The 14,494-nt window shown below is 40.6% G+C and overlaps 1 protein-coding gene across 3 annotated transcripts in view; it reads right to left on the reverse strand.

Moving 5' to 3' along the window:
- The window catches only part of scaper (S-phase cyclin A-associated protein in the ER), a 58,183-nt gene that overhangs the window by 14,632 nt on the left and 29,057 nt on the right, over window positions 1–14,494 (reverse strand). For all 3 annotated transcript variants that reach the window (XM_026175937.2, XM_026175935.2, XM_026175936.2), the window contains 2 exons: window positions 7,198–7,313; window positions 584–707 (listed from right to left, as the gene is read on the reverse strand). In XM_026175937.2, the coding sequence (XP_026031722.1) occupies window positions 584–707; window positions 7,198–7,313 (240 nt within the window). The remainder of the gene's footprint in view (window positions 1–583; window positions 708–7,197; window positions 7,314–14,494) is intronic.

The raw sequence follows: 14,494 nt of genomic DNA on the forward strand, positions 1-14,494 counted from the left end.
TGCACCACAGCCCTGTGTCTGTGCCTTGTCCTGTCTGGGTTGCGAGTGTAGGCGGCTCCAGTGAGCCGCCACCGTTGGATGTGTGGAGCGGACTGATGTTTACAGTCCTTCTCTCAGAGTGCTGAGGGATATGGGGCTGACATGCCGCCGCAATGCAGCCTCCCATGCCCGCGTGCCTCCCCGAGTGACTATGCTCTCACATTCCCTCAATTGAGAGGCATCTGTGGAGAAGTCGGGCAACGGTTTGTTACTCGCTAGCTCTTTGTCATACTCTGTCTTTCATTAACACTGCGGTTGTAGCAGACAGCAGTAAAAACGCTGCTTCCTTTATGGTCAAGCCAGTGTATATGAGCAGATAAATGTAAAGAAAACATGGAATTCTTAACATGTGCAACATTTATGTGTGGCTAGGAGAGAGGCTGTGTTTGTTTGATCACACCTGGAAGCACCCTTTGAGCATGTTTGCCTCTATATTTCCTGTACTTAATAGGAATGTAAATAATGTTGTTGGCAGAAACTAATCACACAAAACACTGTATTACATTGCATCTCTCATCTTCTGCATTGGGATGCACACACTTACTGTTAGCTGATGCAGCAGCAGGTCCATAAGGAGGACTATCTTGTTGCTAAACAGCACATAGGAGCAGTTGAGCGCGCAGCAGGAGCATGCCAGATTGTAGATATTTACAGCAGAACAGAGGGATCTAACAGAAAAAGATGACAAAACTGTTATTGATCAAAAGCTTGACATAAGACAAACCTCAGGGCACAACGCTTTACCCCTTCCAATTTGTTAAAGAACATGAACTACTGGGATGTAAACGTGACCGGGGCACTGACAAGACTATCTGCAGGCATTAGAAAACCAAACACACTCTTCTATATTTGTGGTTCCTTAAGGGTGCAGTTTGTCTTCACGAGTCAAAAGCATATCTCACTGACAGCAAGAGTAAGGAAACCGATTTGAGATATAAAACACTCATATCAGCTACTTATGCGGACACTCCCTTCACGAGAGCCACCTTCAGAGGTGCTGAGTTCAATCTCGGTCTCATCTTGGCAGAGATGGTGCAGCATTTCCGCTGGAGAGATAAAACTATTTCTCTTAGCAGCTCCTCACAGCACAGCCGCCAGGCAGCCCCAGGCAGCAGTCAGCGCTGAGCCCGTCAGCGTGCCTCTGTATTATGTCTACTCTACAACAAGCCCCAGAGAAGATTAATGCTTCAGATAACTGACCAATCATTCTGCTGTGACTGCTACTCCCCCCCTTGCCCCGTTTCATCAGTTAATATTTTCTGACAACTGTATATTTTAGCCATTGGAGAAATAGCGTGTCCTATCTGCTCGCTGGAAGAAAGGAATCCGCCTCTCCAGTGCCTAAAGTAGGCCATGTTTATTTCAAGTGGTAAACATTTTGATATCTACCGAACCTTCACATCTGCTGCGCGTTTTCGGTCAAACCACACTGGGACTGTGAAGAAAAATGGATTAGGTGGAGGTTCACTAACGTCTGTCAATAACGCTGCCCACTTTTTTTTTTTTAACATTACTGACAGAACAGTTTAAAGCTCTAAGACATCGAACGGTGTAACAATATGAGAAACATTATGTTTCGAGGATAGCAACCAAGTTTGACATCAAGGATTACGTCCATACACCTGAAAACAATGAGAGAGCGCTAAACAATCACGTCAAAAAACTACAAACTGTATCATTAAATGTGCGGCAAATACATTGACAGATATTTGAGGAGTTCATGTCTTTATGAACTGGAAAAAGTTAACTAATGGTTAAGTGCACTGATACGGGGAGCGTTTGTAGAACAACAAGGTGAGGTAACATGAGAACTCAACCAAACTTTGCTTTGTGTGCAGTCATGCAGCATCAGATTCTCACTGCTCGATTCTCGAGTCAACGTTGCACAAAAATTCGCTTCGACACAAACACCAAACCGACAACTCAAAAACTTTTCACCCATGAAAACACTGGTAGCTGCCGTGTACAATCTTCAAAGGGACACGAATTACTTTCGGTCACGAATTACTTTCGGTCACCGGCGTGTCATTCGAGATTATGTGACATCTGAGTGAAGTAGTGCACAATAGTAGGGTTATCAAATTATCGATCAGATTAAATGGCAAGGAAGGGTTTGACTTGATTACTGTCATGTTAGCATTCAGGTTACACTGAGATTTTGAGGGTTTGCAATCTGCCAAATGCTTGTGTGGAATTTTGATGGATATAACTGTTTTTAGGACAAATAAAAGCAGAAAAAAAAAAGAAAGAAAACTCCAAATAAGTCATTAGAAATTTATTTATTGCACTGTCAAATCCCCTTTTTATTGTCCAATCTAGTGCTACGGCACCGACTTCATTTTGTTTCACATTTTGGTCGGTCTGTCCACAGCTGAGACTTTTTAAATGCAGTCTATCCGTGACTTCATTTTTTAAAGTGTTCCCATGGTGACAAAGTTTAAGTATACCCCTGTATTCACATTGGCTGCTGCAAAACACTTTTCCTTGTGAAAACTGCTGTTTCCACGGTTTAGCGTCCCATCCCTGTGACTAACTGGTGACCAGTCCAGGAAGTGTCAGCTGGGATACACTCCGGCTGCTCCAACAGCTCCTCAGCCACCACCACCCTACACTCCACCCTCTTAAAGGAGACTATAAGGACACACTGGATATTTACTTTACTAAATGATACTACAAAGTGTATTATTAGAACAAAAAAAATAGTCCAACAGTAGTAGAACAGTTAAAACTACTTTTAAAAATGAATTCAAGGCAAGACTGATCAGGGTATTCTTATTAAATTGCTTGGAAAGTAGTAAGAGAGGCCTTCAACTCAATTAACTTCTCAAGTAATGAGCATTCAGTTGCTTTGTAACACAGCTAATCAGGGCTGTCTATGGCCATCTCTTAACAAATGAGTAAGCTGTCAAAGGCGTGTTTGAGCTATATGCCCTTACACCAGAGTGTACAATGAACCACCGCGGTGATCTGTCTTTGGTTTCCTCCCACCTAATTGAGCTTGATGAGCACGACACCTGATAGTCCAGCCCCTCTGGGAATCTCACCCCTCTAAACAGCCCTCATTGACAGCTCCAGTCAAAGATTTTGAGGAACAATTTGGTAAAGTGCCACACCACCCTTTCTCGTGTTACACCAAAACTTTGTGGGGACTGATGTGCACCAGTCTATTTAAACTCTCCACATTCCTCACCCTACACCACTATGGGATTCTCATTACATTGGAAATATTGTGTTTACCAGGTTTCCAAAACTGCTGGCTATCCCAGGATTTAAGCTTTTAAGTATCAACATGGATCATCACTGGTGGACTTGGGAGCGGAGTTTAAGACAGACCATAATGTGTAAATAAAAGAACAATGTACGTTCCCTACACTAAATTTAATCCCACACAAGCAAGGAATATTATTTTACATGAAAGGTAGGCATATTCATACAGACATGAAAGTAGTGCACTTGATCTTGTCTCGCACCCCCATAAACCACTTAAAACCACAGGAGCCAGCTGGTTTTTAGTGATCATAATCAACAAGGATAGGCAAACAAATAATTCAATAATATAACAGCACAAAACTATTCCAGAAGCAGAGGATTTGTCTGCAAAAAAAAACCCAGAGTGTGGCTAATAAACTCTCTGGAATAAATCAGAAGTAACAACCATAAACACAGGTTCCCTAGCGCTTAGATATACGGCTATGGATTGCAGCTATCTTTCACCCAAGTCCATTTATCAAGGTAAATGGCCAACTGTCTGTTCAGCTGACAACAGGACAACAAGCATATAAAAAGGGTCTTTATGCTTTTTGTCACTGCCTTGAGTTATCAGCAATGAGATCTGTGCTCCTCAACCTCAGTCTCACATTCCTCGCCCTTTCTGTGAGTTTCCTATGTGTGCAGTCAAGCCTGACGGGGGCAGCACTGTAGAAATCTGACTAACTTCCAGATCAGGTTGAGCCCTTGCCTCTTAAACAGGGGAAGAAAAAGAATCCTAAGCCAAAATAAAAGGTGAGGAGCAGACCCATTTCCTTGTGCTGTCAAACAATCCCTTCATTCAGAGCTATCTAAATGACATTTAATTTGATTCTGCTGTTGATCTCTCCGATACCCTGAGTGCTTCCAAGACATCTACCCTGGCTGTCGTGCCACACTGGCCTGCTATGAAGGAGGAGAAATCTGATGAGCCGTCACGCCGCACCATGCACACAAGTGAAGGCACACACACCTACACACGCACACACTCCCAAATGGCGGAAAACATCCTGAAATAAAACCACAGGTAGCAGGTCTGATTTCACAGGATACAACAGGTCATGTGAGACAGAAGTGGAAAGACAAATTGGGTTAACACGCATGTCCAGGGACTGTAAACTTCTCTCTGGAGCTCACCTGTTACAATCACAGCGCCGTCTTTCTTTAAATTACTGGAAACTATCGACACAGAATATGACCAGACCCTCAGAAAATAAATGTTTGAATTTCATCTTTGCTACCTAATGGCACAGATCAGCGCCTCTGTTCCTCTCATTGTTCAGTTTGTGTACAGGAAGATAACACTTTGCACTGAGACTGTGAACATTTGTGCATTTTGTTCCCTTCCCCACTGTGACCCCTATTCCAGTCACAAGGACAAGGCATCTGCAATCTAAATACCAACTCAGTATAAGTTTCCATCAGTGTACAAAAAAATGCACTGGATTTAAGCTAAACTCATAATCTGCAGCTGTCATTATGGAAGGACAGTAAAAGGACACCGGCTACAGAAACGAGGATCAACCCCTTCATTTATTTCTCCCACACTAAAGAAACACTTTCAACTGAGTAGGACAAAACAGCTAGCTTCTGTGCAGCTGGCACACATGATGAGGGGTAAGATTCAATGTTCATCTATAAGATGATGTAGTTATGTATGCAGTCTTAACCACAAATATCAAAAAGGAAACCCAACCATAAATAAGGTCTAGTGATTCCTGTAGACATCAAAGTTAATAATATTTGGTTTTGTACAGTTAATTTGATAATACATGTAGACTTGTAATGGATTTTTCACTATAATCTAAGACTGTATTGATACAACAATAAACTGTGAGGATACAACCCTCAGCTGTGTCACTTAACATTAAACAATGTCTCTAATAACAATGACTTAAAATGGGGACAAATATGAATTACTGGAAAAATAATGAAAACAATGAAAATCAAAAGTAAGTTAAAAATCTAAACTGATGTAAATTCAACAAAGCTCATGCCAAAGTTTGGGATGTTATTGTGCCTCTTGTAAGAAATCTCTTCATCTGACGTTAACGACAGCGACTGCATAAACCCTGATCTAGTCACTCCAGCGACCACAGGGTTACACCAGAACATTAGTGGAGCCTCGTCGAGGAATTAGCTCATTAATGTAATGGTAACAAGATGGAATCAGCTTCCCTTGGGAGAGATATGGCAGGAGCATCTCGGCAGCTGCCTTTTTTTGTAAATCACTCTGCTTATCTGGTGGGAGGAGGTGATCAATATGGCAGCATCACTGTAAACAGATAATGTAGCTCACTCCGGGGTTAGCGTCTGTATAGCAGCCCATTAGGCCACACAGCAATCCAGATGACAGATAGTGATAAGCAGACGGCCGGGCTGTGTCCTTATGTTGCATCTCGTCATGAGCCGCCGACTGCACTGACCTGACTGACACAAGAACAGAGCGTGACCTCTGCTGCGTTTTACATTTTACAAAAACCATAAAGAAATCTCTGCTTACAACCCTCTGGGGTACAAAGCTACTGTAATAAGTGCATTCATTTATTAAACTGTTGTATATGTTGTAAATAAACTATCATACACATGCTTTTCTTCAGATAATCACAAAATCCTTTGTAGCTATTGAAAAGAACCATTCATTTTAGACCTTTTCAATAGCAAAAATAATTTCTTCCTCACTCAAGACTTTGCTTGTATTGTTACCCAACAATAGAAACACATGGCCCTAATAATCTACCTTTTCATTCAAGCATGTTAAAGAGATGTACAATGCCAAGGAGATTATTGTGAGCACGTTTTGTGCTGCAAAGATAGTCTCATTTCAACAAAATACTGCTTCGAATTCAGAAGTCTGCTTGAAATTCTTAAAGACTGCAATGATTGAGAAAGAGAGAACACAAAAAAAACAGAAGAAACAATATACATGTGATGCCCTTTAAAAGCATTATAAATATAAGAAGCATTTGTCCATTAGCAGAGAGTCAGAGACCAGTAAATGCTAATGAATGGGGGAAGCAAGGCCATTCAAGTCCATTACAGAGTCCCACTTGTGACTATGGCAGGCTCTCTGAAGTTATCTACTGGCAGGCCATGCAAGCGCCAGACCCACAACTCAAAAATATTTCGTACTCTAAATGATAGATGGGACACATGTGCTTTTTGTGTTTCGAGAGAAAAGAAAGAACACAAATTGATTACAGAAATGGAAATGCTTCCCATTTGTTGAAGGGCAGCGCTGTTATTCATTAATACATTTTGAGAGTATTTATTGAGATGAAGCAACTGTAAACGCTGATAAAGTAGGTTAGCTGACATTAGCTCCCTTGCTTTATGCGATTGCAAAAACGTTCACATGGAGCAAACAGAGCAGCAACTGTCATTGAAAGGATAAAGTCATAGAGGAGTCATTGCAGAGAAGGACTGTAAAAGCTAAGAGTCTCTGTGAATTCAGCAGAGAACAGACAGACAAACAATATGGATCATTCAGAAGCATCCCCATCCTTCCTTCCTTTCTTATCTTTTAGTTAGAAAAAATACAAAAACAAACAAACAAACAAAAAAGCAACATGTGATAATGTTAATACCACTGTATATTCAACGCTTTGGCTTTTATTTATTGCAACACAAAGCTGCACTAAGAGAACTTTGTCTTTTTAAAAATGAGTGTTTAAGGTGTGTACTGCCACAGATAAATAACCTAACCCGATTCTATGTTTTGTGTTTTTGTTGTCCTCCATGGTTATTGATTTATGTATTTTGTAGTCTAATCAGTATCTTTAAAATTCAAACTCCAACTCTGGTCAAGCCAGAAGCAATAAATAAATAAAGCAAACAATTAAAACAAAAAACACATTTATATGTTTTGGTTCACATGAATACAAAAATTCTTAATTTTGTGATGATACTCACTTGAGAGGAATGCGGGGAACTGCGGTGGGTGTGGAAGCAGCAGTGATGACCTGTAAAATTTGTTCCAGAGCAGACAGGCCACCGCCTACTTGGAAGGCCACTTGGTCTGCATTATTCTGTTGAGGAGAGGACAGAGAAAGAGCGAGGGTAAGAAAGAAACAAAGGTGTAGTCAGGGGACAGCAAGCAGCCGGCCTGACAGGGGATTACATAGCTCTTGCTGGAGACGGAGCCTTTCTTTCTCCTACAGGGGTAAAGGATTGAAATGTGAAACAAAGTGATCCCTAAAGTATTCCTGTTTAATCTCAAAAGTGCACAACCTGACTCCGCCCCACAACAGTGAACTTTCAGTGAAAGGCAAAATGCTCTGCAGGCTCCGGTTAGCATCAGGGTGGTCTCAATGGATCACAACAGGCTAAGTAAAAGTGAGAAAATGCCACGCAGGCGATCTAAGAACAGAACAACCCAGAGAATTTGAACTGTTCTAATAGCAAGACACTATAGCTCTACTGGATCATCACTATTATTCATCTTCTTTGGGTTTGAAACATTCCATTTTAGGTGAACTTTAATAAATGGCTGAATATCAAAGTGGCTCTGGTCAGTTCTTTTCATGCTTTTATTTACGACTGCTATATTATAGTTTACAAATACAAATGAGAGGGCAGTGGCTGATGCCACCAGCTGGCATGATTATAGAATACATTATTTCCAAACCGAGAGTTGAAGGCTCTCACACCAATAATATGGCAATGCATTTCAGAAAGCTATAAAAACGTCAACAAAATTAATTGGTTAAGATTTATAGATTAAATTTCCATCCAAGTTTGTTGTAGACAGCAAAACCTTGAGACCAGGAGTTTTCAAAGTTTTGATCACTGAGTGCCAATATAGGGATGCGGCATATGATGATAGTCAACCTGGAAAAAGCACAAATTAAAGTCTTTTAGTCAGTGTTTTTGCCATCTTTGTTTAGGGGATATTGGAGTTTCCTCATGGAATTCAGTAACTTTGGATGGGTTTGTAGTTTTTTAAACTCTCAGTGAGCCGCCTTAGGAAAATGTAGTCAGCACTGATGGCTGAAACAGAAGAAAAACTGGAACACAAGTATAATGCTAAGTTAGCATCATTTTGAGTTCCTATATCACAAAATGACATGAACCGTGGGTAAATGAGATGCACAGTGGTATATTTTTTTTACTCTAGCACTACATAAATTATTATCAGGGGCTGCACTTTGGCTTTAGACAAATAGGAATTCGATTGGTATGTAAAACTTATTTAAAACAATAAAAAAAAATAAGGTTAGATATTTTAAATTTTAATATCTTTGGGTATTTCCAACTTAGTAAAAAGATTGGCAGAAATAACCTTTGCATGAATCTTACTAACATTAAATAGAAAAAAATAGAGAAAGTTTTACTTTGTTCCTCTGTTCAAACCAAACTTCCTTTTTGAATCCTAACCCTTAATCGGCATTATTATTAGATACATCTGCTTGTCACACATCACTTGTCATGTAATCAGTGAGGAAATGAACTAATAACTACAGAATTTCAGCAGGAACAAATTAATATTTAAGAAATATTTCTTACTTAAAATGATATCCATTGGTTCCTCTTGTTGAATTATTTTTTCCTTACTCCACTTACAATATAAAAATACAAATAAAATGACTCTGCAAAGGAAACCTATAATTATAGCGGATTAGATTTCTAACATCATGTAAATAGATAGGCCCCGTCTCCTGTGACGATAGATTAATTGGCAGTATGTGGGATGCTGTTGCTACAGCTTCTCGTACATCAACAAATACAAATCCTGGAGTGGGTACTGACTATGAGGCATGTTTGTGCCTGGCTGGATGAAGAGCAGAGGAAGTGGAGGTGAGCTGCTGATGGAGGGCCTTCTTCACACAACTACAGAGAGCCTACAGGTCACTCCTCCACCTAATGAGGTTACGGTCTCCTCAAAGCTGTGACAGCACTAAAATCCAGCCACTTCACAGTGCTTTTGTTCCACAGATGGGAAGTTGCCAACAAGCCCGAACACACTGAAAGACAAACGCTTTACTAAATTACAGATAAGCTCTTCATCTGTCATCTGTGCCGGCTGCTGAGGTAACGGCTTCTTAATTCCAGTGTTAAGACGGAAAAAAAATATTTAAACACGCAAAAAAAAAAAAAAAAAAAAAGTCTTTACATTAAACATAATGGCAAAAGTCTCCATGACGCTCTCAAGAGTCAACGCGAACATTTTTAAAAGACCTTACTTGTGACTTCCTTTCTTTACACTGCCAAAGGTTTCCGTGTTTAATCAATTAGGTCTCGATTACCGAACTTGGCTCAACCCCTCATCAACACACCAACCTAAAAGCTTCTGGGCTAAATGAGAAAAGGCAGCTCATTCATAGTAGCTTCTCAAATGGTATTAGAGTGGGTAACTTGGACCTGCCCAGTCCTGGTTGTCTCCTGCAAAAAAATTAAAAAAATAACACAGAAAAGACTTTGTTGCTCAGTAGCTCCTTTCCTGTCCTGCTGACAGATTTATCTAGAACAATACAGGTGAAGAGATTAAGCTGAAGCTACCTGAACTGCTACCTTTAGGTCTACAGAAAACAAAATCAGACTGTGATGGTTTAAATAAAGCCTTGTTTTGTATGATAGCAGCCTGCGATCTAGAATTGCTGATCTTGCCGCCATGTAATGCAGTTGCCTTTCTAAGCAAATGGAACAAGCATCTGGCGATGATATATCCTTTCTCCAAACCCAAGGCGGAGCAACAGTATTCGTGTTTATATGAAGGTAATTACAATGACAGCATATATACACAGTAAGCTGAATTTGCATGCACACTTAACTGAATGAAAACAGTGTTCTGTTTCTCTAAGATCAGAGGATTCACAACTTGCATTCCTAAGAGACAGCTACAATAAAGATCCTCCATCCAGGGCTCCCAACAGGATACTCCAACACTTTGGGTAAGACTGCAAATAAGTACATTTCCCCAGAGTAGATAAGATTATCAGTTAGCAGTTCCCTCCCTACTCATTGTGGCCACCTTAGCTCAAAAACAAACAGGGAAACTAAATCTTACGCATTCACTCTAATGTTGCAAGAACTGGGTTGATGACCAAGCGAGTTGTTGGAGACTATATTCTTAGCCACATATCAGTGAGGTGAGGTGATAGCATTGCCAGCTGGTTTTTATTAAAAACAAACAAACAAACCCTATTAAACAAACCCACGATAGGGCGATCGTGGCTCAAAGAGTTGGCAGTTCGTCTTGTAACCGGAAGGTTTCCGGTTCGCGCCCCGGCTCGGACAGTCTCGGTCGTTGTGTCCTTGGGCAAGACACTTCACCTACCACCTACTGGTGATGGCCAGAGGGGCCAATGGCGCGATATGGCAGCCTCGCTTCTGTCAGTCTGCCCCAGGGCAGCTGTGGCTACAACTGTAGCTTGCCTCCACCAGTGTGTGAATGTGAGAGTGAATGAATAGTGGAATTGTAAAGCGCTTTGAGGGCCCCGAAAAGCGCTATATAAATGCAATCCATTATTATTATTATTATGTCTTCTTCTTAGTCATTGCACTTTCTTTTGCATGTTTTTGCAGAACAGTATGGTGGCACAATGAAGCTGACCTTTCTCTATAAAACATCTTCGCTTCATCCTAAAAGATATTGTGTGGCAGTTGGCAAGTACTTCAGTATTCCTGCTTAAGTTATGGCCTAAAACATGTCTTATGAGGTCACACAATCTGTACATATCAAAGACAATCTTATAGTTGCAATATGGGCTGTGAAATCCAGTGTAAAATATTGTCAGTATATCTAAAACAATTACTGCATGCACATAAAGTTTTACTGTAGGCTGAATGTTATCCCTTGCTCTAATTCTTTGCATTAAACCAGGTTAACCATAGCCAAAGTATGATCATAGATTAAAGACGAGTAACAGTGCTTGAAGTTCTAATTGGTCTTTGAGCGGTAGCAACCTGGTAAAACAAAAAACTTAAGAATTAAAAAAAAAAAAAAAGACTGGGCAAAGACAGAAAGTCAGAGGCAGCTCCTGAATAACACATCGGGAGGACTTAATCTAATTTTCGCCCTGGGTAACTATTGTTACGCCGGCTGATGGGAGGACCAAAGCAGCTGGTATTTTTTGCAACAGTGACCAGGAGAAATTGCTTTTCATAGTCACCTAAAACCAGACAATCCAATCAAATCAAAGAGGAAGGCACAACTGTGCTACCTCACGAACAGATGGAAAAGAACTGGCAAAGTAAATTAAGGCAAGACTTAAACTTTCATCTGGGTCTTCATTTATGTCAAGGGTTCATCCTCCCTCACAACCAAGTACACCAGATGATCATCTCCTTACATATATGTCATCATTATACAGCATGCCAAGTCTTCTGTAAACCACAATAAGGCTGCAGGAGTAAACACTTTAAAGTCAAAATTTCTAAGTATAAACATGTGTTTATACAAGTCATAATGGCATATGATTTAGGAGGCTGTGTGGAATCATCCATTTCCACATTTGCTCTTCATTCACAAACTTTGTTTATTTCAAGAAAAAAAAAACACATGATCAATCAAAAGGCCACAAAAACCAAAACCTACCACAGAAGCCACAAACTGTCCTCAGCTAAATCTAATACAGTAAGAGGTTTAAAGCTATTCCACTACCCACTGGTCTCATGGTGGAGAAATAACAGGGCTGTTTGGAAGACAGAAATGACAGCCTATAGTTAAATTTCTGTAACACTGGAGCTAAAACTAAGAGACACTTTTCATCTTCCGCCAACGATCCAAATAATTTTTAGAATTATCTTCCCCATTTGGTTAAGCCAAAGAAAAACCTCCAGGTCTGATATAAGGATTTCAAATAAAATATATCAAACTTATCTGAAAAGTCTGCTTTATGAGTGACTTCATTTTTGAAGGGGGATAATTTAGAAAAATGAAACAATCATGTCAGCCTAGATTTCCCCAGGTCTACACAGATCATTCATTGGCACACTACATATTTAAGGACTGATGCTTTTGGGAGAACCTGTTTTCGACAGTAAATGGCAAAAAAAAACACAAGAAGCAAGAAATATAGCAATAGAGTTGTTTTTGCACATAAATGTGATTCATGTCCTTTCTTACATGTAGCACAAATCAAGAGATAGTCCACTTCAGATGCATTATCACTTCTGCCAATATTCCGATTGGTTTAGATTAGGAAACTGTTTGAGCACAGAGTGCAGCAGGCAGGATACAGAATGAAAACTCACTAGCTGCACTGAGCCTTTATGCTATTCTATGCAGTTTAAAGATTGTGATCACACTGTTTGCAATAGTTGTGTTCTCACATGTACCTACACCAAGCTATATCGAGAAAGGTTCAGATCCGCTGTGCACGTGCTTGTCCGAGAACCTCAACATCTGAGTTTGCAACTCTCTTCAAAATAAACTGTTTATTTTAAACCAGAAATTAAAATTCAACTTCATTTAAAATGTGCCAGAACACTATGTTTATAATTTCACATTTATTAAATGAACTAAGTAATGTGTTCTCCCTCTTGTTTTTTGGAAAAACTTCTGACGCTGCTGATCTGGGTTTTAACCTGTCAGTCAGCTGGAGGCCCCAGTGAGAAACCCTGTAATCCTTCCACTCTGCCCTTCACCTTCCCCCATGTCCCCAGATACAACTCCCACCAATCCCACTACTCACTCAAATCAAGCTGTGAGTGCTACCTAATGAAAACGAAACAATCTTGGTGCAGTATTTGGCTCTCAGACCCATGCTCCTGCCCTTTTCTAGACAAGCTTCAGCTGAAGGGAATGGTAAAGACTTTGAGCAATATATAAATACAAGTGCTTAACAATAAGGCGAGTGTGCATTAGAAAGAAAGGGGGAGCACATTGGGAGAATTGCTTCTCTTAATCACCCTAAGTAAGGAGGGAGGGGGCGAAAAAAAAAAATCAGGTTTGACACAAGAAAAATCATTAGAGGCCACAGGGGGAGAAACACAGTGGGGTCAGAGACTAGACGTAGCCTAGAGAGAAAAGAAGGAGTGAGTGGTGGTGGTGGTGGGGGGTTGGGACCCAAGCAGCAGCGCAGGAGAGGAGCATCGGGTGTTGTTGAAGGGATTAGGAGAGAAAGTGGAGACTGAATCAGATATGGGGGAGAAAAACAAATCTGTAGGTGAGTCAATGACATGAGAGATGCTTGTTAGGTCAAATAATCAAAACGGCTCCGACTTGAAGTGACTCAGGGGCCAGACAGCCATGCTGATGGAGACTCTATTTATTTGACTTTGTCAAAGGATTAAGGAGAGAAGCACTCCCCAGACTGCCTCATTGGTTAATCATGATTCGACACAACTTTGAATGGATACCACTGCAAAAAGATGGTAAAGGAGAGCTTGACAAAATACTTCACAGACTTGCTTTTAAACTGAGGAAAAAGACAAGGCAAAAGGACTTTCACTTGATTTGCTTATTGCAAGTGACACCACTGTTGTATGCAGTGCATCTCCTCTGGCCCACTGACCTGTGACCTCCCACTGGGACCACGTGGAGCTGAGAGGAGGAGTCCTCGTGTAGTAACAGCTTGCGCGCTAGTCACATCACACCGGTCCCCTCCTCTCTCCTTACAAAACACCATGCCACCCACCTCTGCCACTTTATTCTCCGTCTCCCTGGGGAAATTCAGTAATAGCCTCTCCAGCCGGCCCCGTCACTACTGATGGGACACCATAATGTCTCTATCCTCACGCCCAGAGGCATGCTCAGTGGGATGTTTTGATGGTTCAAACCACAACTTGGCAGGAAATTTATGCCTCATTACAGGAAGTGGGCCGTATATTCTCCTCATCATAAACATGGTGGCAGGTGTTTTAATTCCAACCCTCAAAGTCTCAAATTGATGCGACTTTTACTGTTTAAAAAAAAAAAAACTGTAAAAAAAAGGCAACAAGGCTTATAGAGCCTTGTTTCACCTGAACTGTATTCAAGAAAGTTTGCCATTACATTTTTAAATCATTTATTTATACAGTTGTGGTAGGAGTATTTATAATAAAAGCCAACCCCTCCTTGTTTTGTATAGTCAAATTAAAAGATCTTTGCTGAATAAAGTCTTGTGCATCAATGACATTTCATCTGGAAATCCAATTTAGCAAAGTCTAAACCAGCGACATCTGAGTCGTGCAAACCACACAGACACAAGACAATGCTTGCTCTCGTGCTAGGAAGCCTCTCTATTGGTACCATGTGCACAGTGTAAACACTGTTAATCTGGTCTTC

This window comes from Astatotilapia calliptera, chromosome 7, assembly GCF_964374335.1.
Source record: "Astatotilapia calliptera chromosome 7, fAstCal68.1, whole genome shotgun sequence".
Taxonomy (NCBI): domain Eukaryota; kingdom Metazoa; phylum Chordata; class Actinopteri; order Cichliformes; family Cichlidae; genus Astatotilapia; species Astatotilapia calliptera.